Below are 25,259 nucleotides of genomic sequence, written 5' to 3'. Positions count from 1 at the left end.
AATGTGTTTCACCAAATAAGGTTTAATAAGAGAAGTAAAATGAGACTTAATATATACTTAGCGGTATTTGTTGTCAATGAAACCTGCCTGATTAACTTAACGATCAGACGAAACTTGCGTCTGACGTATTGAATTATAAGCCAGGTAGCTTTGAAAGCTATTGTGTTAATTAGTAGTAGAATAAGATAACATTACATCGTCTTGTGCTTTATTTTCACAGCCAACTGTGAGTACGTATTGAACAATATCCAGGTGTCCTTTCTCTACAGCAAGCAATAATGGTGTAGATCCTATCTGTAATATCAAGATATATATAACCTACATCAAAACATGTGTCACAAAAAAAGACAATGTTGTGTTATAAATATAAGGAATCTGATGTACAGTAGTTGTCGTTTGTTTATGTTATTTATACGTGTTTCTCGTGTATATAGATACATGTAAGACCGTTGGTTTTCCCGTTTGAATGGTTTTACACTAGTAATGTTGGGACTCTTTATAGCTTGTTGTTCGGGGTGAGCCAAGGTTCTGTGTTGAAGGCCGTACCTTGACCGGCAATGGTTTACCTTTATACATTTTTATTTGGATGGAGAGTTGTTTCATTGGCACTCACACCACATCTCCCTATATATGAGCAAACAATATGAATTTATACAATGAACAAACGTGAATATAATGACCAGTCGTACTTGTATTAATTCTTATATTCTTCTTTAGTAAACAGTCAATTCTAATGTTCTATTTGAAAACCTTCAACATCATGTTTTTCGTGCGTTATCAGGATAATTATCAAAAGTACCAGGATTATAATTTAGTACGCCAGACTTGCGTTTCATCTACAGAAGTTTGTTTTATATTGATGCACGAAATACATGCAGTATTTGAGATTAATCAAAATATAAAACATAGTTGTTTTCAAAATTGTGCTGACACCAGTACTCATGCTAGTGACCTGATATGATATATACAGGGTCAGTAAATTCCATAAGGGGTTCGAGCTTTGCTCTCACCCCATATGGAATTTACTGACCCTGTATATATCATACTAGGTCACTAACACACTATGTAACTAATATTACCTTAATACATATAAACACAATATATAACATATGAATCAATCATCACAATGGTAACAACACATTATCAGGCTGTACTGATGTGAGATGTTTTAAAAACTTCAATCAGCTGGTATTGTGTCTATTTATTACCGTCAACATATATAGGTATCAATGATCAAAAGTGAATACAATTACCAGTTACATTAGAAACAACACATTATTATGCAGTACTGAGGTAAGATGTCAAAACTTCAATCAGATTGTGTTTTATGTATTGGTCACCGACAAAAAAATCTCCAATCTAATGTATCGATCAAATTCAAAAAAATATACAATATAAAAGAAACTGTTGTCAAATTATAAATAGTATGTAACTTAAAATAGATACACAACCTGATTTCATGGGTTTCTTATACGCTGATATAAAAACCAGAAAAACAAAATACAACAAGTATAATATGATTAAGACCCGTCTTGTGAACTGTCATAACTTGCATTAGTTGTTATTTGAAACATTTTTTTGTAAGAATAATAAATGACTTCAATATTTTACTTTACATCTGTGTATTTTATTTGTCTGATTCAAGAGATAACACAACATATTGTTTTGAACTCATTATGCAGACCACACGTTCTAGAAAACACACGTGGTCCTTTTGTATGTTTGTTATGTTTATTATGTCTAGTTTGATGAGGCAAGTACAATAGAAGACAATTAATTTTGATTCTTTATTATGTTTAATATTCGATACAATTTGATGATAGAAGTAAAAATTGTCAAAGACAAGTCCGTTGAATGTAAGTACACCTTGATAAAGTTTTTAAATGTGTATAGTAGATATTGCTTACTAAAAATGACAAATGACTTACCTAGAACATTTTCTCGTCAAATTCTTTTAAACAAATTTAATCAGATGTTAAGGAAACAGAGTATAATTTAACAAAGTAACATTTAATTCAATATATCAAATATTGGTTGATTTGAAAAAAAACATTTTTTTCAGTTTGGATAAAAGCATTAAAATTAAAGTGCAAATAAACTCATCATAGATACCAGGACTAACTTTAGTTTCGTCTACAAAAGACTCATCAGTGACGCTCGAATCCAAAAAAATTAAAAAGACCAAAAAAAAAAGCACAACTTCTTATCAGTAAATGAATTCAGAAGTTTACGAAAAATCAAAAACGAATATCAGAAAACAAAATTCAACATGCCTCATTTGATTCGTATTTATTGGTTGAGAGAATAAATGAAATATTAAAACTTTTGTTCAATAAAACGAGAAAAAAACGATGTAACGTTAAACATTGTTTGATTACTTCTATCTGGCTACGAAATGAACAAACACATGTTCGCAGCCTTTTGCGAATTCAGATTTTGATAAACTAAATTGTTTTGTCAAAAAACAAACTTGGCCTATTGTTATGTTGATATGTGTTAAAATTTAATGAAATACGTAAAATGAGACTTTATTTATACTAAGAAATATGTGTTGTCCACTACACCTGCATAAATAACAACAACAATCTGTTTTGATTCATAATTAAAAAAAAAACTAGGATTAAATGATATATGTCGTTACCTTTGTTCTGGCTTCTATATCACAATTAGCTTTGATAAGATATTTAACAATCTCCAGGTATCCTTGCTGTACAGCAAACAATAAAGGTGTAAAATCATCCTGTAAGACAAACATATATCTAATCAAAACTGTAGTCATATACTGAACAATTTTATTGTATAAATATAAACAATATATATAATAGCACACATGTCAGTTGTCAACAAAAGTATATAATATTATAGTATCTTCGTTCCTATCGAGGAGACAAATCATATTACACATATCATATGAGAAGTATTGTTTTTTTTAAATTGTTTGACAGAGTTCATATAATTGTATCTCCAAAATGCAACCAATAACGTGTTCTCATCAACACTTATCAACAAATCATATCAGATGTTTACAAAAAGATATCTGTACACAAAGTGATACGTATATGAGTGACCGTCCTTGTCCTTGACGTGCGGATGCACTTGACTCCAATCTTAATTGACAAGTGTTGTTAATTTTCCTATCGAAGGGCGGTGGTTGTCTCTGGGCACTCCGGATTCCTAAAACAATAAAAGCTTTCCGACATGATATATTCAAAAAACGGTGCTTAAAAGTGGCTTTATTTATACTAAGAAATATGTGTTGTCCACTACACCTGCATAAATAACAACAACAATCTGTCTTGATTCATAATTAAAAAAAAACTAGGATTAAATGATATATGTCGTTACCTTTGTTCTGGCTTCTATATCACAATTAGCTTTGATAAGATATTTAACAATCTCCAGGTATCCTTGCTGTACAGCAAACAATAAAGGTGTAAAATCATCCTGTAAGACAAACATATATCTAATCAAAACTGTAGTCATATACTGAACAATTTTATTGTATACATATAAACAATATATATAATAGCACACATGTCAGTTGTCAACAAAAGTATATAATATTATAGTATCTTCGTTCCTATCGAGGAGACAAATCATATTACACATATCATATGAGAAGTATTGTTTTTTTTAAATTGTTTGACAGAGTTCATATAATTGTATCTCCAAAATGCAACCAATAACGTGTTCTCATCAACACTTATCAACAAATCATATCAGATGTTTACAAAAAGATATCTGTACACAAAGTGATACGTATATGAGTGACCGTCCTTGTCCTTGACGTGCGGATGCACTTGACTCCAATCTTAATTGACAAGTGTTGTTAATTTTCCTATCGAAGGGCGGTGGTTGTCTCTGGGCACTCCGGATTCCTAAAACAATAAAAGCTTTCCGACATGATATATTCCAAAAACGGTGCTTAAAAGTGGCGTTAAAACACAAAAAATCAGATCGTGTCATATGCAGTACACACATACAGTATGACATTTTCAACGCGTAAGTTCATACTTTCAATGCGTAGTTTTATATTTTCAACACGTTGTTTTTCATTTTCAACTCGTTGGTTTTCACTTTCAGTTCTTTGGTTTTAAAATCTAACGCGTTGACCCGTAATTCATCGGTACGTTGGTCTAAAATTCTATACCGTTACTTTTTCATTCCATACCGTAGATTTTGCCAATTTGTCAGCCCGTCAAAAACTTTCTTACAAAATATTGTTTAAATATTGGTTACACTAATGACAGGGCCGATGACAGGACAAATACAGAACCGATTGAAACATGCTCATTTTTTTTTAAATCTCAAATGATTTATCTCATATGTGATTCATGATAAAATTCAGCCTATAATACAAAAATAAAAGAAAGCAAAACAATGTTGTGTTTAAAAAAAATCGAAAACATCATCTCACAATGACCAGACCAACATCGGCAATGACCTGACTAAATTAAAATGCTTCTTACTTTTTTGTTTCTAAAAGGATTCATCTCAAATTTGAAAGATAATAAGATTTCATGATTTACTACATAAATACATGATACATTCAAAACCGAGGTTATAACAATTTACTTAAAGTATAAGGATTTAATGAAAATACACATACGAGATATCATGTGTCATTATAAATTATATCTCGGTGAGCAATAAAAAATTATCAGGGTTTTGATATAAAAAAAAAAAAAAATTGGGTTATTTCGCTTTGAAATGTCCAATATTCTGGTACATGATTAAAACAAAAGAAATACTTATTTGGCTTGTTTCACTTTGAGATTTTAGAATTTTATTTTTTCAATATTTTTCAAAATACTGAAGAAAGTTTGTATAAAGACTGATTCTTCAAAATGAGATACACTGAAATACAAATAAAATCTTACAATAAAACAAGTATTTGCTGATTTCAATTTTTTGCGTAAAAAATATGTTTTACCAATAGTATTTAAGAAGACCGATTGATAGACGCATTTTTTGCTTGTTTCTGAATCATTTTTTGAATCGCATATGTATTGAAATTTTAAAAATCATAATACAAAAAAAAATTATTCGTTATAAAATATTTTGTTCACCAAAAGTATCTGTTTTAGTATGTACACATCTTATCAACAGAAGTTAACATAACAAGCATGTCAGTTAACCAATAATTACAATAGTATTCCGTTTGATATATTGTATATTATATATAAACAACATGAACACAGCAGAATAAGAATAATCGAATGTTTTGTTTTAAAACAAATTTTTAAAATGTATAAATTGTAAAAATAAAAGGTTTCTTTCAAATTAGATCAATGAAATAAAAACATATCTGTACGTGATTGAAACAATTTGTTTTTATTCAACCATGTTTCGTATCAGATATGCAGAACTAATATTATGTCATCTTAAACTTCAACACAACTCGTCAAATTCTTATTAAAAGAAAGTGCAAGGGTTTCAGAGATATTTTTGTTATACACAAAAAATTATATGTTATTTTAATCTAATACATATTTGATATACATTATGAATAAAGAGGAGTTCAATCGGACAAAGAAACGAATGCTATACAGTTATCAATCCCGTGCATCAATATAAACTAGTGTCCTTCCAATTTGTAATATTAACTTATAACAAACATCGCATACTGTGTCATCACCTGACAAGTGTATAACACGTTTTGTTGTGTGATATCATACCTGTCATTGCATTTTATATAATTGTATGTTTGTCTTGATAAACTTTAAATGAACACTAGGATACAATATTTATTTTACATAAAAAGTGAAGTAGTGACGTTAATAGTGTGCGAGTTCTTAAAGATTCAGAACCAAACGTTAGAGGATTCAGTCACAATCAGTCATTGATATCTTGTATTCACAAAGGACATTGAAAGTTAGTGTCGTAATAGGGGTGATAACAAAATCAAAAGGGTACACAATAATTTAATGATATCTTGTATTCACAGAGGAAATCGAAAGTTAGTGTTGCAATAGGGGTGATAATAAAATAACAAGGGTACACGACCAGTCATTGAGATCTTGTTTTCACAGAGGAAATTGAAAGTTAGTGTTGTAATATGGTGATAATAAAATAATAAGGGAACACAATCAGTCATTGAGATTTTGTATTCACAGAGGAAATCGAAAGTAAGGGTCGTAATAGAGGTGATAGGAAAATCTTAAGGATACACAATAAGTCATTGAGATATTGTTTTCACAGAGGGAATCGAAAATTAGTGATGCTATAGGGGTAATAATAAAATATTAAGGGTACAATATCAGTCATTGAGATCTTTCATTCACATAGGAAATCGAAAGTAAGTGTTGTAATAGGCGTGATAATAAAATAACAATGGTACACAATAAATCATTGATATCTTGTTTGCACAGAGGAAATTGAAAGTTAGTGGTGTAATAGTGGTGATAATAAGTAACAAGGGTACATAATCAGTCATTGATATTTTGTATTCTCAGAGGAAATCGAAAGTAAGTGTTTTAGTCGGAGTGATAATGAAATAACAGGGGTACACAATCATGATCAATCATTGAGATCTTGTATTCACAGAGGAAATCGAAAGTAAATGTTATAGTCGGAGTGATAATTAGATAACGAGGGTACACAATCAGTCTTTGAGATCTTGTATTCACAAAGGTAATCGAAAGTTATTGTAAGTTGTAATTTGGGTTTTAATAAAATAACAATGGTACACAGTAAATCATTGATATTTTGTATCCACAGAGGCAATCGAAAGTTAGTGTTGGAATAGGGGTGATAATAAAATAACAATGGTACACAATCAGTCATCGAGATCTTGTCTTCACAAAGGAAATCGAAAGTTAGTGTTGTTATAGGGGTGATAATAAAATAACAATGGTACACAATCAGTCATTGATATTTTGTATTCACAGAGGAAATCGAAAGTAAGTGTTGTAATAGGGGTGATAATAAAATAACAATGGTACTCAATTAATCATTGTGATCTTGTATTTACAGATGAAATCGAAAGTTAGTGTAGTAATAGGGGTAATAATAAAATAACAAGGATACACAGTCAGTCATTGATATTTTGTATTCACAGAGGAAATCGAAAGTTAGTGTTGTAATAGGGCTGATAATAAAACAACAATGGTACAAAATCAGTCATTGAAAACTTGTATTCACAGAGGAAATTAAAAGTTAGTTTCGTAAAAGGGGTGATAACAAAATCAATAGGGTACACAATCGATTAATGATATCTTGTAGTCACAGAGGAAATCGACAGTTAGTGTTGCAATAAGGGTGATCATAAATTAACAAGGGTACACCATCAGTCATTGATATCTTGTATTCATAGAGGAAATCGAATGTAATTGTTGTAATAGAGGTGATAATAAAATAACAAGGGGCAACGACCAGTCATTGAGATCTTGTTTTCACAGAGGAAATTGAAAGTAAGTGTTGTAATATGGTGATAATAAAATAATAAGGGAACACAATCAGTCATTGAGATATTGTATTCACAGAGGGAATCGAAAGTTAGTGTTGTAAAATGGGTGATAATAAAATAACAAGGGTACACTATCAGTCATTGAGAACTGGTATTCACATAGGAAATCGAAAATTAGTGTCATAATAGGGGTGATAATAGAATCACAAGGGTACACAATCAGTCATTGATATCTTGTTTGCATAGAGAAAATTGAAAGTAAGTGTTGTAATAGGGGTGATAATAAAATAACAAGGGAACACGACCAGTCATTGAGATCTTGTTTTCACAGAGGAAATTGAAAGTAAGTGTTGTAATATGGTGATAATAAAATAATAAGGGAACACAATCAGCCATTGAGATATTGTATTCACAGAGGGAATCGAAAGTTAGTGTTGTAAAATGGGTGATAATAAAATAACAAGGGTACACTATCAGTCATTGAGATCTGGTATTCACATAGGAAATCGAAAATTAGTGTCATAATAGGGGTGATAATAGAATCACAAGGGTACACAATCAGTCATTGATATCTTGTTTGCATAGAGAAAATTGAAAGTAAGTGTTGTAATAGGGGTGATAATAAAATGACAAGGGTACACGACCAGTCATTGAGATATTTTATTCACATAGCAAATAGAAATTTAGTGTTGTAATAGGGGTAATAAGATAACAAGGGTACACAATTAGTCATTGAGATCCTGCATTCACAGAGAGAATCGAAAGTTAGTGTTGTAATACGGATGATAATAAAATAACAAGTGTACACAGTCAAGCATTGACATTTTGTACTCACATAGGAAAGTCAACATGTCAAAGTAACGTTTTAATACGAATCTCAAATTTGTGTATCAACTTATACTTACTCTTAGGCATAATTCAAACTTTATATTAAAAGATTGCAAGAAAAACTACGTCGTTGTTTAAATAAAAAATCAAAAAGATATGTCATAGAAATTCTTTTATCTATAAGAATAACTTGGATGTAATACATGTAAACGATTATCAAAGATTTCAACAAGCGATACATTTATTGACTTTTGGGAAAAATCGAAAACTAACAAAGATATCATGAACAGGTCGCGGGAGTAGTCCGTTCATATATGTTTTATGTTTATAAATGTATTCAAAGTTACCTAATTTGAAAAGAAATACTGCATAAGACTCGGGTATACCTCAGGTAAAATCATTAGATATAGTTTTTTACTTTTATGTAATTATTTAAAACTTCCACGATATCCTACACATGACTTAGACATACCTCAGGTATAGTCCGCAAACATAGTTATTTCCTTTTTGCAAATATTTTAAACTACCACGTTATCCTACACACGACTCGGGCATACACCAGGTATAGTCCGCAAACATAGTTATTTACTTTTATGTTAATATTTTAAAACTGCACGATATCCTACACAAGGCTTCGGCATGCACCTGGTATAGTCCGCATAGTTATTTACTATGTAAATATTTAAAGCGACCATGATATCGTACACAAGGTTCGGGCATAGATCAGGTATAGTCTGCAAACATAGTTATTTACTTTCATACAAATATTTTAAACGACCACGATATCCTACACAAGGCTCGGGCATACCTCAAATATAGTCTCAAATATAGTTATTTACTTGTATGTAAATATTTAAAACTTCCACAATATCGTACACAAGGCTCGCGCATACTTCAGGTATAGTCTGCAAACATAGTTAATACCAGTCATTAATACCTTGTATTCACAGAGAACATCGAAAATTAGTGTTGTTATAGGGGTGAGCATAACATAACAATGGTACAAAATCAGTTTTTGGATCCTGTATTTACAACAGAAATCAACAGTTAGTGTGAAATAGATTGATAATAAAATAACATTATGTATATATCTTTCATATTCATTTGTTAACATTTACTGTTTGCAATAGCATGAATCGTTCTATATAATAATGGTGTTCTTATCCCGGGCATAAAAACAATGCCGTATTTGGCAAAACCTTTTCAACTTTTGATCTTCAGTGCTGTACAACTTTGTACATTTTTCACTTTCGATCTTTTATATCTGGGCGTTATGTATTCGGGTTTAGTTTTCTGTATTTAGTTAATACTTCAGTTTCATTATGTATATCTCTTTCATATTCATTTGATAAAATTTACAGTTTGCAATAGCATGAATGGTTCTAATATCAGAATGTTCTTATCCCGGGCATACACACAATGCCGTATTTGGCAAAACCTTTTCAACTTTTGATCTTCAGTGCTGTACAACTTTGTACTTTTTTCACTTTCAAACTTTTATATCTGGGCGTCACTGGTGAGTCTTGTGTCTACAAGACGCGTTTTTGGCGTATTGAATTTTAAACCCGATGCCTTTTGTTATCTATTCATCATGGTGTTCTTTGTCTAATGTGTTCTCCTATTTATTTGTATTGTAGTCCTGTAATATTATGTTGTCATTTCAATGTTATATTTATTTTTGCCATTAAAGTGCGAGGTTTGGCATGCCATAAAACCAGGTTCAACCCACCACTTGTATTCCCCTTTAAAAGTGTCCTGTACCAAGTCAGGAAGATAGCCATTGTTATAATATTGTTCGTTTCTGTGTGTGTTGCATTTTAACGTTGAGTCATTTGTGTTTTCTCTTATTTTTGAGATATTTAGATAAGACGTGGCACGGTACTTGTCTATCCCAAATTCACGTATTTGGTTTTGCTCTTATTTTTGTTATTCTCCTGATGTTTTGTCTGTTGCTTGGTCCGTTTCTGTGTGTGTTGCGTTTCGGTGTTGTGTCGTTGTTCTCCTCTTATATTTAATGCATTTCCCTCAGTTTTAGTTTGTTACCCCGATTTTGTTTTTTGTCCATGGATTTATGAGTTTTGAACAGCGGTATACTACTGTTGATACACAATCAGTCATTGAAATCTTGAATTAACAGAGGAAATTAATAGTTATTGTTGTGATATGGGTTATAATAAAATAACAAGTGTATACAATCAGTCATTTAAATCTTGTATTCACAGAGAACATTGAAAGTTAGTGTTGCTATAGGGGTGAGCATAAAATAAGAATGGTACACAATCTGTTATTTAGATCCTGTATTTACAGAAGAAATCAACGGTTAGTGTGAAATAGGGGTGATGATAAATTAACATTGGTACACAACCAGTCATTGAGATCTTGTATTCACAGAAAAAATCGAAAGTAAGTGTTGTAACAGGGGTTATTATAACATAATAATGGTACACAATCAATCATTGAGATCTTGTATTTGCAGAGGAAATCGAAAGTAAGTGCTGTAACAGGGTTTGATAATAAAATAACAAGGGTACATAATCAGTTATTGAGATCTTGAATTCACATAAGAAAGTTAAATATGTCAAAGTAACGGTTCAATACAAATCACAAATTTGTGTATCACCTAATACTAGTTCTCTAGCATAATTCAAATTTAAGATTCAAAGATCACAATAGAAAACTGCATGGATGTTAAAAAGAATATAAAAACAACTATCCCATACACATTATTTTATCTATAGGAATAGCTTAAGAGCCAGTCTGCCATAAAACGATGCAAAATCTCAAATTTCGTCCAAATTGGTAGTAATAACTTTGCAGCATTATATATATTTCCAAAATCTTTCAGTATGTAGGAGTTAAGATAAAAACAAATTTTTGGTTAATTCACACGATTTTCCATTTAACAGCCTTATTTACATATTTGTGAATTATAAAAAAATAATTAAAAAAAATCACCAAAATTTAGGATCTTTTTAAAGGTCTGAAAAATTGATATATCTCTAAAATATAGCATTATCTTGTTATATTTTGCAAAGAATATTATAAAAAAAAAAGAAAAAATGCATTTTGACATACTTTTTACCTTTTGGCAGGTTGCCAGAGAGATTCGTGCAACAGATGCATTAGATAACTTGCATGTAGTACATGTACTCAGTAGGTGTTTTCTCTCAAGATCATATTTATTTTTTTTAAACTTTCCGGATTTTTTTAAAGAGACATATAAGTTCTAAGACAAGTAAACAATTTTAGCCTGGCAAATAATGCAAAGTTAGTAAAAAAATGCCCCAAAATATCTATAAAATGCACTATTGTAATAGTTTTTGACCCTTAACATTTTAACTAAAACTGATCAAAGTAGACTTATATTTCGGACAATAACTTTAGTGTTAGTGTATAGATCCATGTGATTTTTTCAGAAGATTCAATTCCACAAAAGGAAGCTTTTGAACAATTTTGGGGATGATGGTCACTACCGTTGAGGAATAAAGGGCCCAAAAAGGGGCCCAAAACAAGCATTTTTATAGTTTAAGGATAATAACTTGTGTATAAGTATTTCAATTTCTATGATATTGTATCATAATGTTAAAAACCACAAGTAGAAGGTTTGGATTCATTTAAATGGTTCATGGAATCAAAGTTAGGAATAAAGGGCCAATAAGGGGCCCAAAACAAGCAATTTTCTTTTTTCAAGACGATAACTTGTGTGTAATTAGATATGAAGATGTGATTTGAGTGCCAATGAGACAACTCTCCATCCAAATAACAATTTAAAAAGTAAACCATTATAGCTTAAATTACGGTCTTCAACACGGAGCCTTGGCTCACACCGAACAAAAAGCTATAAAGGGCCCCCCAAATCACTTTTGTAAAACCATTAAAACGGGAAAACCAACGGTCTAATCTTTATAGATTGTATGGATCTCTTTCAAACTGTACCACAATGCTCCATATAACAAAGGGGATGCTTGGATTTAGTTTTGGATTAATTGCCCAAAATATGAAGGAATAAAGGGCCAAAAAAGGGCCAAAAAGAAGCTAATTTTTAGTCTCCAAACAATAACTTGGGTTTAAGTACATGTATATAGATCTCTCTGTAATTGTACTACAAGGTTCTATACTAAAAAGGAAAGTATGGGATTGTTTTCAGGGTTATTGCGGAAAGGGGGGTTTCAATAAGTTTTTTTTTTTTGGGGGGAGGGGGTAGTTGTTTAAAAAAAATAAGAGATTTCTTTCTTTTTTTTAATTTTTCAAATTTCAAATTTTAAATATTTCAAGAAGAAATTTTCAATTGCACGGTATTTTGCAATATATTTGTTGATCTTTGGCCACATTTATTTTGTAACAAAAACCTTCTTTTTTGTCAAAAATACAATCACAATCAAAATTCAGACAGCATCAAGCTTGAACATTATTGTGACCATATTTAATTTGCCCAAACTAATCAGAGTCCAAACACTGCGGTTGTATAAAGCTTTGCCCTGTGGAGCACCTGGTTTTTACATACTTTCAATTGATGACAGTTTTTTAAAAAGCTTGTTATATGAAACAGAGTTGTGAACATACTTGTGCTTCAAAAATCTTCCTCCTTGAAAATTTTGACTGGAATGCAACCAATTATAGGGTCAATCACTCATTGAGTGCTTTGATTAGAAAGTTGTGTCTATTAGAGCATATGTAAAAAAAATGTGATATTTTTTATCTACGAAAAAAGATTATGTTTGCATATATAATGTGCCATATAAAAGTTTGTGATTTATATCTCAGATTAAATCAAGATAAAAGACATTTGAGGTAACCCTACTTCTTTAAAAATCGAAAGCTTTTTCAAACTTTTCTTGAATGTTCCCTCTCCAAAGAGCATCTCTTTCGTGTTTGTTGATTCTTTAAGATTTTGATTTTTAGTCCCCTAACGGCTAACGTCTAAGTGGACTTAGGTTTGCACTGCGTGTCTGTCAGTCTGTCTATCTGTCAGTTTGGCAAATCAGACTTGTTTGTGCTTGTAGATTTTGATTTGATTTATCATGACAAGTTACAGGTCAAATTCATTATTAACCCTTTAAGCATTTATCTTTGTTCAGTTGAAGCCCTTTCTCTAGAATTAAATTTTTGATGAAATACTTATTCATTAGAAGACTTCTGTTCAAACGAAAATAACTCATTTTTTTAAAAGACAAAATGACATTTTGAATGTTTTTTTTCTTTTCTTTGGTATTTAGTGATTAAATTTTGTTCCAGTTTGATATTTGTGTGTAGAGTTTTGATCTTTGGACAAAGGAAATTCAATTAGATAGTCAGAATTCAACAAGTTTTTACGTTTTGTTGGAAGATTTTGTCTCGATATTTTTATGTAGTTTACATTATGACAAATTATAGATCAAATTTTTGTTCCATTACAATGAATTTGTAACGGGTTGGGGACTATGTGTTGCTATGTATTATTCACAGAATGCTTGTTTTTATCAAAAAATGTTCAACTCTGAAAAACATGTTTAATATTTAGTTAAAATAGATATTGATGACTTTATTATGTGAAATTGTTTATAGATTTATCGTACTTTTACCCTTTTTTGCTAATACCTTCATCATGTTCATTCATTACTAAAAACTTGTATTTAGACCATTTTGCAGGTTTTTCCTTACGGTAGACCACCATAATATTACATGTATATGAACAGTAAAATCTTACCATTCAAATGACAATTTAAAAAAGATGATGTGGTATGATTGCAAATGAGACAACTGTCTACAATTAAGAGACCAAAATGACACAGACATTAACAACTATAGGTTACTGTACGGTCTTCAATAATGAGGAAACCCCATACCACATAGTCAGCTATAAAAGGCCCCGATAAGACAATGTATAACAATTCAAATGAGAAAACTAACGGCCTTAAGTATATAAAAAATGAACGAAAAACAAATATGATACACATAAACAAACGACTTCCACTGAATTACAGGCTCCTGACTTGGGACAGGCACATACATAAATAATGTGGCGGGGTTAAACATGTAAGCGGGATCCAAACCCTCCCCCTAACCAGGGACAGTGGTATAAAAGTAAATCATAAGAACGAACTATAAAAATCAGTTGAAGATGGCTTAACTCATCCGATGGACAAAAATACAAGTGGACGTGGTAGGGTAATTGTATGTCTGCTCAACAGTTTAACCATTTATCTGTGTATATTTGTTTTTATACAACCGCAAAAATTGAAAAAAAATTGGTCCTATATTGGTATGACGTTGTCGTTGTCATCGTCGTCGTCATTCAAAGACATTTGGTTTTTGCACTATAACTTTAGTATAAGTAAATAGAAATCTATGAAATTTACATACAAGGTTTAAGACCATAAAAGAAAGGTTTGATTTGGGGAGTTTTGGTCCCAACAGTTTAGGAATTTGGGGCCAAAAAGGGTCCAAAATTAAACTGTTTGCTTTCATAAAAAAAATTGCCAAATCTTACAGTGAATTTAGATTCTTTATTTTTGGTCCTGTTTTTAAATTGGTTTACATCAAGGTCCAAAGTGTCCAAAATTAAACTTAGATTGATTTTAACAAAAATTCAATTCTTGGGGTTCTTTGATATGCTGAATCTAAAAATGTACTAAGATTTTTTATTATGGGCCCAGTTTTCAAGTTGGTCCAAATCGGGGTCCAAAATTAAATTTTGTTTGATTTCAACAAAATTGAATATATGGGGTTCTTCAATATGCTGAATCTAACCATGTTAGTTTTTTAATATTTGGGACCGGTTATCAAATTGGTCCAACTTGAGGTCTTAAGGGTCTAAAATTGAAATTTTTTTGATTTCTGACATCAAAAAATTTAATTCTTGGGGTTCTATGATATTCTGAATATAACCATGCATTTATATTTTGGTAATTGGACCATTATAGGTAAATGTTAAATATTTTTTTTTAAGTTTTTAAGTTTTAGTTCTTAGACCACACTCATTGTGTTGTGTCAACTATTTGATCCCAATCCAAATTCAGAGCTATATCAAGCTTAAATGTTCTGTCCATACTTGCCCCAAATTTTCAGGGTTCAATCTCTGCGGTCGTAACTAATTGGTTCATGTCAGCGTTACAAAAATTCAGTTGCAGTTTTATCAGGAACTTCTTTTAGTAGTCTCTTTATATTTGGCATAAAGCTGTATCATAATATAGAAAATATAGCCCTTTTCTAGGTACATTGTAAGAGGCACAATTCTATGAAATTCACAAAACCATTAAATCTTGCTCTTTTCTGGAAACAGATTACATGAATGTACAAGGCTTTCATATTTATGAATCATTATCAAATACAACATGTTTTAAAAATTTAAGACTGAACTCAATTGTGGCCACTTTGAATTTAGACAACAAGCGTCTAAAAACTAGACTATTATAAATTGCTAAATTTGTGAAGAACTCATGGTGATATTACCTGATGAGTGTGCATAGTATTGTAAATAAAACAGCCCATTTTTATGTTACTAAAGTTATTTTCTTTTGAATAGGTTAAAATTTTAAACATATTGTAAAAATGCTCAGTTTAGGGGCAAAACATGCAAAAAAGCGGTCTCCCCGGGTTTACTCCTATATTTTCTAATTTAAACTTAGTTGAAGTTGGTGTATTCAATTAATATAACCATTTTACATTAGTTCAGTCATTATTTTTCTTATATTGTGACTATCACATACTTTTGAAAAGTTTCTATTTAAACCGATCAAAAAATCAAAAAATCGGCAAAATGGCCATCACGCCTATCTTTAATTATTATTTGATCGCTATAAGGTATCATTTGCCGAGCACCATTTTCTAGCATTTTGTAGATGAATATATAAGCTTCATGAAATATTACATTTTATTGAAAATAAAACATGATCTTACAAGATTAAAGCCTTTATAAATATACACATTTTGCTGAATCGGCACATTTTCAAAACCATGCAATTTCAACCTGTCAGTAAGGGTATTGAGAAATCTCACAACTTTTTGAATTATCATAATTTCCTTTCATTTCAAGTTGTTTGTTAAGATTTATGTTATCATTAAGCTAAATTTTTTTCTATAAAACAAAAAAAAATCAGGTCAAAATACCCTAAAATAGGCTTAAAATGGCAATTTGTCAGTACAGAAATGGACAATTTTCGAATGTTCGGCATACACAAATAATGACTGAATATTTTTTCAAAATATTTTGCACAAATAGTTATTACATATAAGGTATCTAAAATACAAAATATTAGCCTGATTGGAATATATTGGGTTTGGACCATTTTGCATTGTTTTATCACAGACTGGCTCTTAAAGGTAACACATGTAAACGATTATCAAACATTTTAACAAGCGCTACATTTATTGAATTTTGGAAAAAAAATAAAAAATCCTGTTCAGGTCTACCAGCCTTATGGCTTGCGAAATTCAACATCCTCTTAACTGTTTTTGTTTGCAAATACCCCTCCTTAACATGATATATCTGTTCAAAACTTCCGCGATATCCTACACAAAAACTCGGGCATACCTCAAGTATAGTCTGCAAACATAATTATTAACTGTTCTAGAAAATATTAAAAAAACTAAACAAAAGATGTTGGTCAGTTGTCATTATCGTAAGCTTTTAATATGTATTGAAGTTTTCACTTCCGGTTCGTTTTCGTATTAAATGATTGAACAAAATTGAGATACAGTTTAATTCATTTGAATAAAATTTATTGTTTTGTTTTTCATTTATTCCTGTCACTTGTCCAGTCTTTAGCGTTACCTATTGAAATAATATTTTTTTAGAGAGATTTTGATTATTTGACAAAAGTGCAAAACTTACGATGTGGAACGAAAAATTACATTTTAGAATTTAAAAACCAACGCGTTTGTTTTTATACCGTATGAATAACAAATCAAAGGGTTAGTTCTTACAATCAACGAATTGAAAATGATAACCAATACGTTGAAAGTGAAAACCAAGGCATTTGAAGTAAAATGTAAGACGTTGAAAGTGAAAACAAACGCGTGGATAGAAATAACCAACACTTTGGAACTGTCATAAGGTATGGCTTATACTGCCAATGACAACAATGCCTACTGATATACTTGTTATCAGGCAAAATTTGATTACATAATTAAAAATGAATCTCACATGAAATTCACCTGAAAATTTCCTGTGAGATTCACCTCAAACGACCTTATACATGAAACTTACGTTAAAATGTTTTTGTTAATTTCTCGGGAAATGTTTTAATTTGTAAATTTCTCGGGAAATTTTTTATACGAATTTTACAAATGTATTTTTCATAAAATTTGACCATATCATTTTTTTTTAACTTAAGATATTTGAAACTCAATTTGGATTTTACATGAAAAAATAGAATGTGATTAACACGTACAATTTACTTGAGTTTTTAAATGAGATTCACATGACACATGCATTAACTGATTACACGTATAAACTTGTTTGAGTTGAGATTCACGAGAAATTGATGTTGGTGAACTTTGCAAGTGTCGTACCTACTTATCACAAATAAAGGTTTAAATAATAGTGTGTTACAACCACAACTTTTCTTGAACAACAGATACGAAAAAAATCAGAAAAATAGTGTTTTTCCAATGTGTAACAAACATCACATACTGTGTCATCAACTTGACAATATTGTGAAGCAAACATAAATGCAATACATATCATTAAAATAAGTGGTAAAAACTTGTTTAGATAACCGTTTACACTTTACACTACACATACAAAACATGTTTTTAGAAAATTTTATATAATTATATATTGGTTTAAAGATGATTTACATTTGATTACTTCTATCTGGCTAAGAAATTAATACATAAATGTTCTCAGCCCTTTTGTGTTAATAAGTTAATTTAGATTTTAATAAGTTATTGTATCTGTCAGAACACAAACTCGATCATTTAGGTTTGTTTCTGATAAAATTTGACGAGACAAGTAAACATGACATTTTATATTTACTAAGATGTACGTGTTGTCCACTTTACCTGTATTCTTTACAACACAGTTGTTTTGATTCAATATAAAGAGAAGTAAGATAATATGATATTTGTGGTTACCTTGGTTTTTGATTCTATGTCACATCCAGCTTTAACCAAGATTTCAACAATCTCTAGGTGTCCTTCATGTACAGCAACCAATAACGGTGTAAAATCATCCTGTAATACCAACATACATATAATTAATTAAAAATGTATCCATATACTGACAATTTTATTTTATAAATACAAACAATGTACACAATAGCACACACGACAGTTGTCACTACAACTTATAGACATTTGTAATTAATAATGTATATAACATTGATGTATCTTGATTCCTGTCGAGGAGAGAAATCATTATACAAATATAATCTGACAAGTATTTTTTATTGTGTCTCCAAAATGCAACCAAAAATGTGTTCTCATCAACAACTTATCAACAAATCATATCAGATGTTTACAAAGGGATAATATCACAAAGTAAAATGTGTATGAATTGCCGTTCGTATCATTGGCGTGTTGATGCACTTAACTCCAATCTTGATTGACAAGTATTGTCAGTTTTCCTATCAAAGGTCGGTGGTTGTCTCTAGGCACTCCGCATTCGTCAACCAATAAAAACTTTCCGACGTGAACTATCCCCAAGCGGTGCTTAAAAAAGGGCGTTAAACCACCAACAATCAAATCAAATCAAATCTTGTCATTTATAGTATAAACATACCGTATGGAATTTTCAACGGGTTGGTTTTTACTTTCAACGCGTAATTTTATATTTTCAACACATTGTTTTTCACTTTAAATTCGTTGGTTTCCGGTTTCAATGCGCTGGTTCCAAAAAGTAACGCGTTGATTCGTCATTCATCAGTATGAGAAACCAACCCGTTGGCTCTAATTTCTATACCGTTAGTTTTTCATTCCATACCGTAGGTTTTGCATTTTTTGTCAGCCGTTCAAAAACTTTCTTACAAAATATTGTTTAAATATGGGTTACACTAATGACTGGACCGACGACAGGACAAAGAAAGAATAGAATGACAAATGCTCATACTTTTTTTTTATTTCTCAAAGGATTTATCTCAAATTTGATAAATGATAAAATTCCGACAATAATCATGACAATACAAAGATAACAGAATGCAGCAAATCAATGATTTTTTAATACAATTCAAAAACGTCATCTGACAATGACCTTACCAACATATGACAATGACCTTACCAACATCTGATAATGACCTTACCAACATCTGACAATGACCTTACCAACATATGACAATGACCTTACCAACATCTGACAGTGACCTTACCAACATATGACAATGACCTTACCAACATCTGACAATGACCTTACCAACATATGACAATGACCTTACCAACATCTGACAATGACCTTACCAACATCTGACAATGACCTTACCAACATCTGACAATGACCGTACCAACATCTGACAATGACCTTACCAACATCTGACAATGACCTTACCAACATCTGACAATGACCTTACCAACATCTGACAATGACCTTACCAACATCTGACAATGACTTTACCAACATCTGACAATGACCTTACCAACATCTGACAATGACCTTACCAACATCTGATAATGACCTTACCAACATCTGACAATGACCTTACCAACATCTGACAATGACCTTACCAACATCTGACAATGACCTTACCAACATCTGACAATGACCTTACCAACATCTGACAATGACCTTACCAACATCGGCGATGACCGGACCACACGAAAATGCTGACCTAATCAACGTTGACAATGACCTGATCAATATTGACCGATTTAAAGTTTTTATTGCCTTGTTATTTTATTTCTAAAATGTAAATCGTTGAATTTTGGTTTTTAATTAAAAGATAATTTTAGAAAGATTTGATCTAACCGAAATTGACAGTTACCTAACTGATATCATAATTAGGAACATGAATATTTACCTATCGATATATTATAGGATTTGCTTCAATTTCATAGAAAGATTAAGAATGTAACAGTCGTAATATCAAATAAACAAAAATCTATAAAAAAAGGCTGGACCTCACCAGTGTTCAATATGTTCAACTTTTCCAGACTGTTCTAGGTATATATTTTTAATGTGATTAGATAATTGTCTTCAACACAAAAGTTATAAACAATGGATATCGAGGGGAATACAAAACAGTAAGTGCATAGGTGATCTAGGAAGAGTAACAAGAAAAAAAGAATTGTAAAAGGGGAGATAATAGAAAAACAAGGGTACACAATCAGTCATTGAGTTCTTGTATTCACAGAGATAATCGAAAGTTAGTGTTGTAATAGGGATGATAATAAAACAACAAGGGTTCAAAATCAGTCATTGAGACCTTGTATCCACAGAGGAAATCGAAAGTTAGCGTTGTAATATGGGTGATAATAAAATAACAAGTGTACACAATGAATCATTGATTTTTTTTTTCACAAAGGAAAGTAAAACATGTCAAAGTATTGTTTAATACAAATCTCAAAGTTGTGTATCATCCAATACTAATTCGGAGACATACTTCAAACTGTAGATTAAAAGATCACAATAGAAAACTACGTCATTGTTTAAAAGTATATAACAACAAAACTATTTCATAAATTCTTTTACCTATTGGAATATCTGTAAGGTATTGCATGTAAACGATTATAAAACATTTTAAGAAGCAATTCATTTATTGACTTTTGGGAAAACTAAACGCTTGGAAAAGTATCCTGCACAGGTCTCGGGCATACCTCAAGTAGTCCGCTAATATATTTATTTTATTTTTATGAAATTATTCAAAGTTACCTAATTCAAAATAGAAATCTGCTTAGAGTCGGGCATACCACAGATTTAGTCCGGAAACATTGTTATTCCCTTTATGTAAATATATATAACTACCACGATGATATACACAAGGTTGGGCAACCTCAGGTAAAGTCTGCAAAAATAATTACTGTTTTTGAAAATATTAAAAAAAAAAAAAATTTGGTCAGTTGACATTGCTCGCAAACAAGCCTTCCGTTTATTCATTTGTTACCTTATTGAATCTTATTATATTTCAAAAAAATGAGATACAGTGTTTTTCATTTAGTCTGGTCACTGGTATATAGTCTTTAGCATACCCTACATTTAGATAATGCTTTGTAAGAAATATTTTGATGTTTGACAAAAGTGCAAAACTTACGATATGGAACGAAAAAAATACGGATTACCATACTGTATGCATAACGTATCAACGTGGTAGTTCTTACAACCAACGTGTTGAAAATGATAACCGACACATCAAAAGTGAAAACCAACGTATTAGAGGTAAACAAACAACACGTTAAAAGTGAAAACCAACGCGTTGAAAATTGGATACGGTATGGCTTAAACCGCGATTGCCACGAACGACCACTGATATACATGTACATATGTACACAGGCAAAATTTATTTACCTTTATTTCTCCTGAATCTCATATGAAATTTACGTGAACTATTCATATGAGATTCACCTCAAACATTCTTATACATGAAACTCACGTTAAAATGTTCATGTGATTTTCTCACATGACGATTTTAACATGAATTTCACAGACAAAAATGGTATTTTTCATGATTTTGAAATATAAATGTGATTTGTATAACGATATTTTACAAAATCATATAAATTTCACATGAACAAATCATTATGGGATTTTACGTGAGTTCAACATGAGATTCATATGCAACTCGCATTAACTGATTTTACGTATAAACTTTAGATGAGATTTACGAGAATTTCACGTGAGTTCCACATGAATTTAAATTGACATGAAATTGATGTTAGTGAAGTTTGTCAGTTTAGTACCTACTTCAATATACCAAATAAAGGTTTGTATAATAGTGGGTAACTTATAATGTACCCCACTTGTTCTTATCAACTTCTCCTGAACAATGGCAGTCAGATATTTTCAAAAATCAGAAAGAAAAATCACAAAATTAAATGCAATATGCCACATATGCCTGAGATCCATTTATAGTTAAACAAATTGTATGAAATTACGCAATCAATAAATCACTTTCGCTACAACATTTAAAACAAAATGACTACATGTATTTGTTATAATTCAAAGATGATTTACATTTGTTCTAAAGAACTAATTTTTATTTGACTCAGGAGTAAACACAACATATTCTTATCCAGAACACATCCGATTTTTGACAAAATAATTTTGTAAGAAAACAAACTTGGTTATTTATCATGTTTATCGGATAAAATTTGATAAGCCAAATAAGATGACACCGGACATGTTGCTTATGTTAGTCAAAAACGATTACAAGTATAATTTGGTTAGTCACATTCAAGAAACGGAACAGGATTGTAGTTACCCTATTAAGAACATGTGATAAATACAAACAGTGTATATAAGCACACACGTCAGTTGTAACAAACAAGTATAGACAATTGTTTGGTATAATGTAAATTATATCACAATTATAAAAAAATTAACATCAAGAAGGGAATACAAAAAAAGTAAATTCACAAAAGTACTGAACTCCGAAGAAAATGTCAATAATCATATGGCAAAATAAAAAGCAGAAAATCATCAAACAAATAACAACTGTCATATAGTCAATGATATAGTAAAATAACAATGGTATACAACCAGTCAGTGAAATCTTGTATTAACAGAGAAAATCGAAAGTTAGTGTTGTAATAGGGGTGATTATAAAATAACAATAGTACACAACCAGTCATTGAGCTCTTGTATTTACAGAGGAAATCGAAAGTTAGTGTTGTAATAGGGGTGATATTAATATAACACAGGTACACAATAAATCATTGAGATCTTGTATTTACAGAGGAAATCGAACGTTAGTGTTGTCATAGGGGTTATAGTAAAATAACAATAGTACACAATCAGTCATTGAGATCTTGTATTTACAGAGGTAATCGAAAGTTAGTGTTGTAATAGGGGTGATTATAAAATAACGATGGTATACAACCAGTCATTGAGATCTTGTATTTACAGAGGTAATCGAAAGTTAGTGTTGTAATCATGGTAATAGGGGTGATTATAAAATAACAATGGTACACAATCAGTCATTGAGATCTTGTATTTACAGAAATCGAAAGTTAGTGTTGTAATAGGGGTGATTATAAAATAACAATGGTACACAATCAGTCATTGAGATCCTTTATTTACAGAGGAAATCGAAAGTTAGTGTTGTAATAGGGGTGATATTAATATAACACAGGTACACAATAAATCATTGAGATCTTGTATTTACAGAGGAAATCGAACGTTAGTGTTGTCATAGGGGTTATAGTAAAATAACAATAGTACCCAATCAGTCATTGAGATCTTGTATTTACAGAGGTAATCGAAAGTTAGTGTTGTAATAGGGGTGATTATAAAATAACGATGGTATACAACCAGTCATTGAGATCTTGTATTTACAGAGGTAATCGAAAGTTAGTGTTGTAATCATGGTAATAGGGGTGATTATAAAATAACAATGGCACACAATCAGTCATTGAGATCTTGTATTTACAGAGGAAATCGAAAGTTAGTGTTGTAATTGGGGTGATAATAAAATAAAAATGGTACACAATCAGTCATTGATATCTTGTATTTACAGAAGAAAATCAAAAGTTAGTGTTGTAACAGGGATGATAATAAAATGACAATAGTACACAACCAGTCATTGAGATCTTGTATTTACAGAGGAAATCGAAACTAAGTATTGTAACAGGGATGATAATTAAATAACAATGGTACACAACTAGGTATTGGGATCCTGTATTTACAGACAAGATCAATAGTCAGTGTGAAATAGGGGTGATGATCAATCAACATTGGCACACAACCAGTCATTGAGATCTTGTATTCACAGAGGAAATCGAAAGTAAGTGTTGTAACAGGGGTGATAATAAAATAACAAGGGTGCCTATCAGTCATTGAGATCTTGTATTCACAGAGAAAATCGAACGTTAGTGTTGTAATTGGGGTGATAATAAAATAAAAATGGTACACAATCAGTCATTGATATCTTGTATTTACAGAAGAAAATCAAAAGTTAGTGTTGTAACAGGGATGATAATAAAATGACAATAGTACACAACCAGTCATTGAGATCTTGTATTTACAGAGGAAATCGAAACTAAGTATTGTAACAGGGATGATAATTAAATAACAATGGTACACAACTAGGTATTGGGATCCTGTATTTACAGACAAGATCAATAGTCAGTGTGAAATAGGGGTGATGATCAATCAACATTGGCACACAACCAGTCATTGAGATCTTGTATTCACAGAGGAAATCGAAAGTAAGTGTTGTAACAGGGGTGATAATAAAATAACAAGGGTGCCTATCAGTCATTGAGATCTTGTATTCACAGAGAAAATCGAACGTTAGTGTTGTAATAGGAGTAATAATAAAATAGCAATGGTACACAAGCAGTCATTACAATCTTGTATTCACAGAGAACATTGCAAGTTAGTGTTGCTATAGGGGTGAGCATAACATAAAAATGGTACACCATCAGTTATTGAGATTCTGTATTTACAGAAGAAATCAAAAGTTAGTGTGAAATAGGTGTGATGATAAATTAACATTGGTACACAACCAGTCATTGAGATCTTGTATCTACAGATGAAATCGAAAGTTAGTGTTGTAATAGGGGTGACACAATCAGTCATTGAGATCTTGTATTTATAGACGAAATCAACAGTGAGTGTGAAATAGGGTTGATAATAAAATAAAATTGGTACACAACCAGTCATTGAGATCTTGTATTCACAGAGAAAATCGAAAGTTAGTGTTGTAAAAGGGGTGATAATAAAATAACAATGGTACATTATATGTTATTCAGGTCTCAGACAGGGTATATACTGTGACATTCCCGGCTTAGAGTTTATATCCCCTGAGCCGTAGGGGATATAAGCACTAAGCCGGGAATGTCACAATATATACCCTTTCTGAGACCTGAATTACACATATATTACGGATTACCCCTGACTTTATGTAATTTTCCAGTGCAGGTTTTTATTCACAACACATAGTATAAGGTGAAAACC

The 25,259-nt window shown here is 31.0% G+C and overlaps 1 protein-coding gene across 1 annotated transcript in view; it reads right to left on the bottom strand.

Annotated features, from left to right (window-relative positions):
* The window catches only part of LOC134719280 (uncharacterized), a 77,957-nt gene that overhangs the window by 21,985 nt on the left and 30,713 nt on the right, over positions 1 to 25,259 (bottom strand). The window contains exons 6-9 of the mRNA XM_063582285.1: positions 18,293 to 18,391; positions 3,346 to 3,444; positions 2,642 to 2,740; positions 196 to 294 (exon numbers count right to left, since the gene is read on the bottom strand). Coding sequence (XP_063438355.1) covers positions 196 to 294; positions 2,642 to 2,740; positions 3,346 to 3,444; positions 18,293 to 18,391 — 396 coding nt within the window. The remainder of the gene's footprint in view (positions 1 to 195; positions 295 to 2,641; positions 2,741 to 3,345; positions 3,445 to 18,292; positions 18,392 to 25,259) is intronic.

This window comes from Mytilus trossulus, chromosome 5, assembly GCF_036588685.1.
Source record: "Mytilus trossulus isolate FHL-02 chromosome 5, PNRI_Mtr1.1.1.hap1, whole genome shotgun sequence".
NCBI lineage: Eukaryota > Metazoa > Mollusca > Bivalvia > Mytilida > Mytilidae > Mytilus > Mytilus trossulus.
Note: the sequence above shows the minus strand (reverse complement) of the source record. Positions and strands in the feature narration are given on the sequence as shown.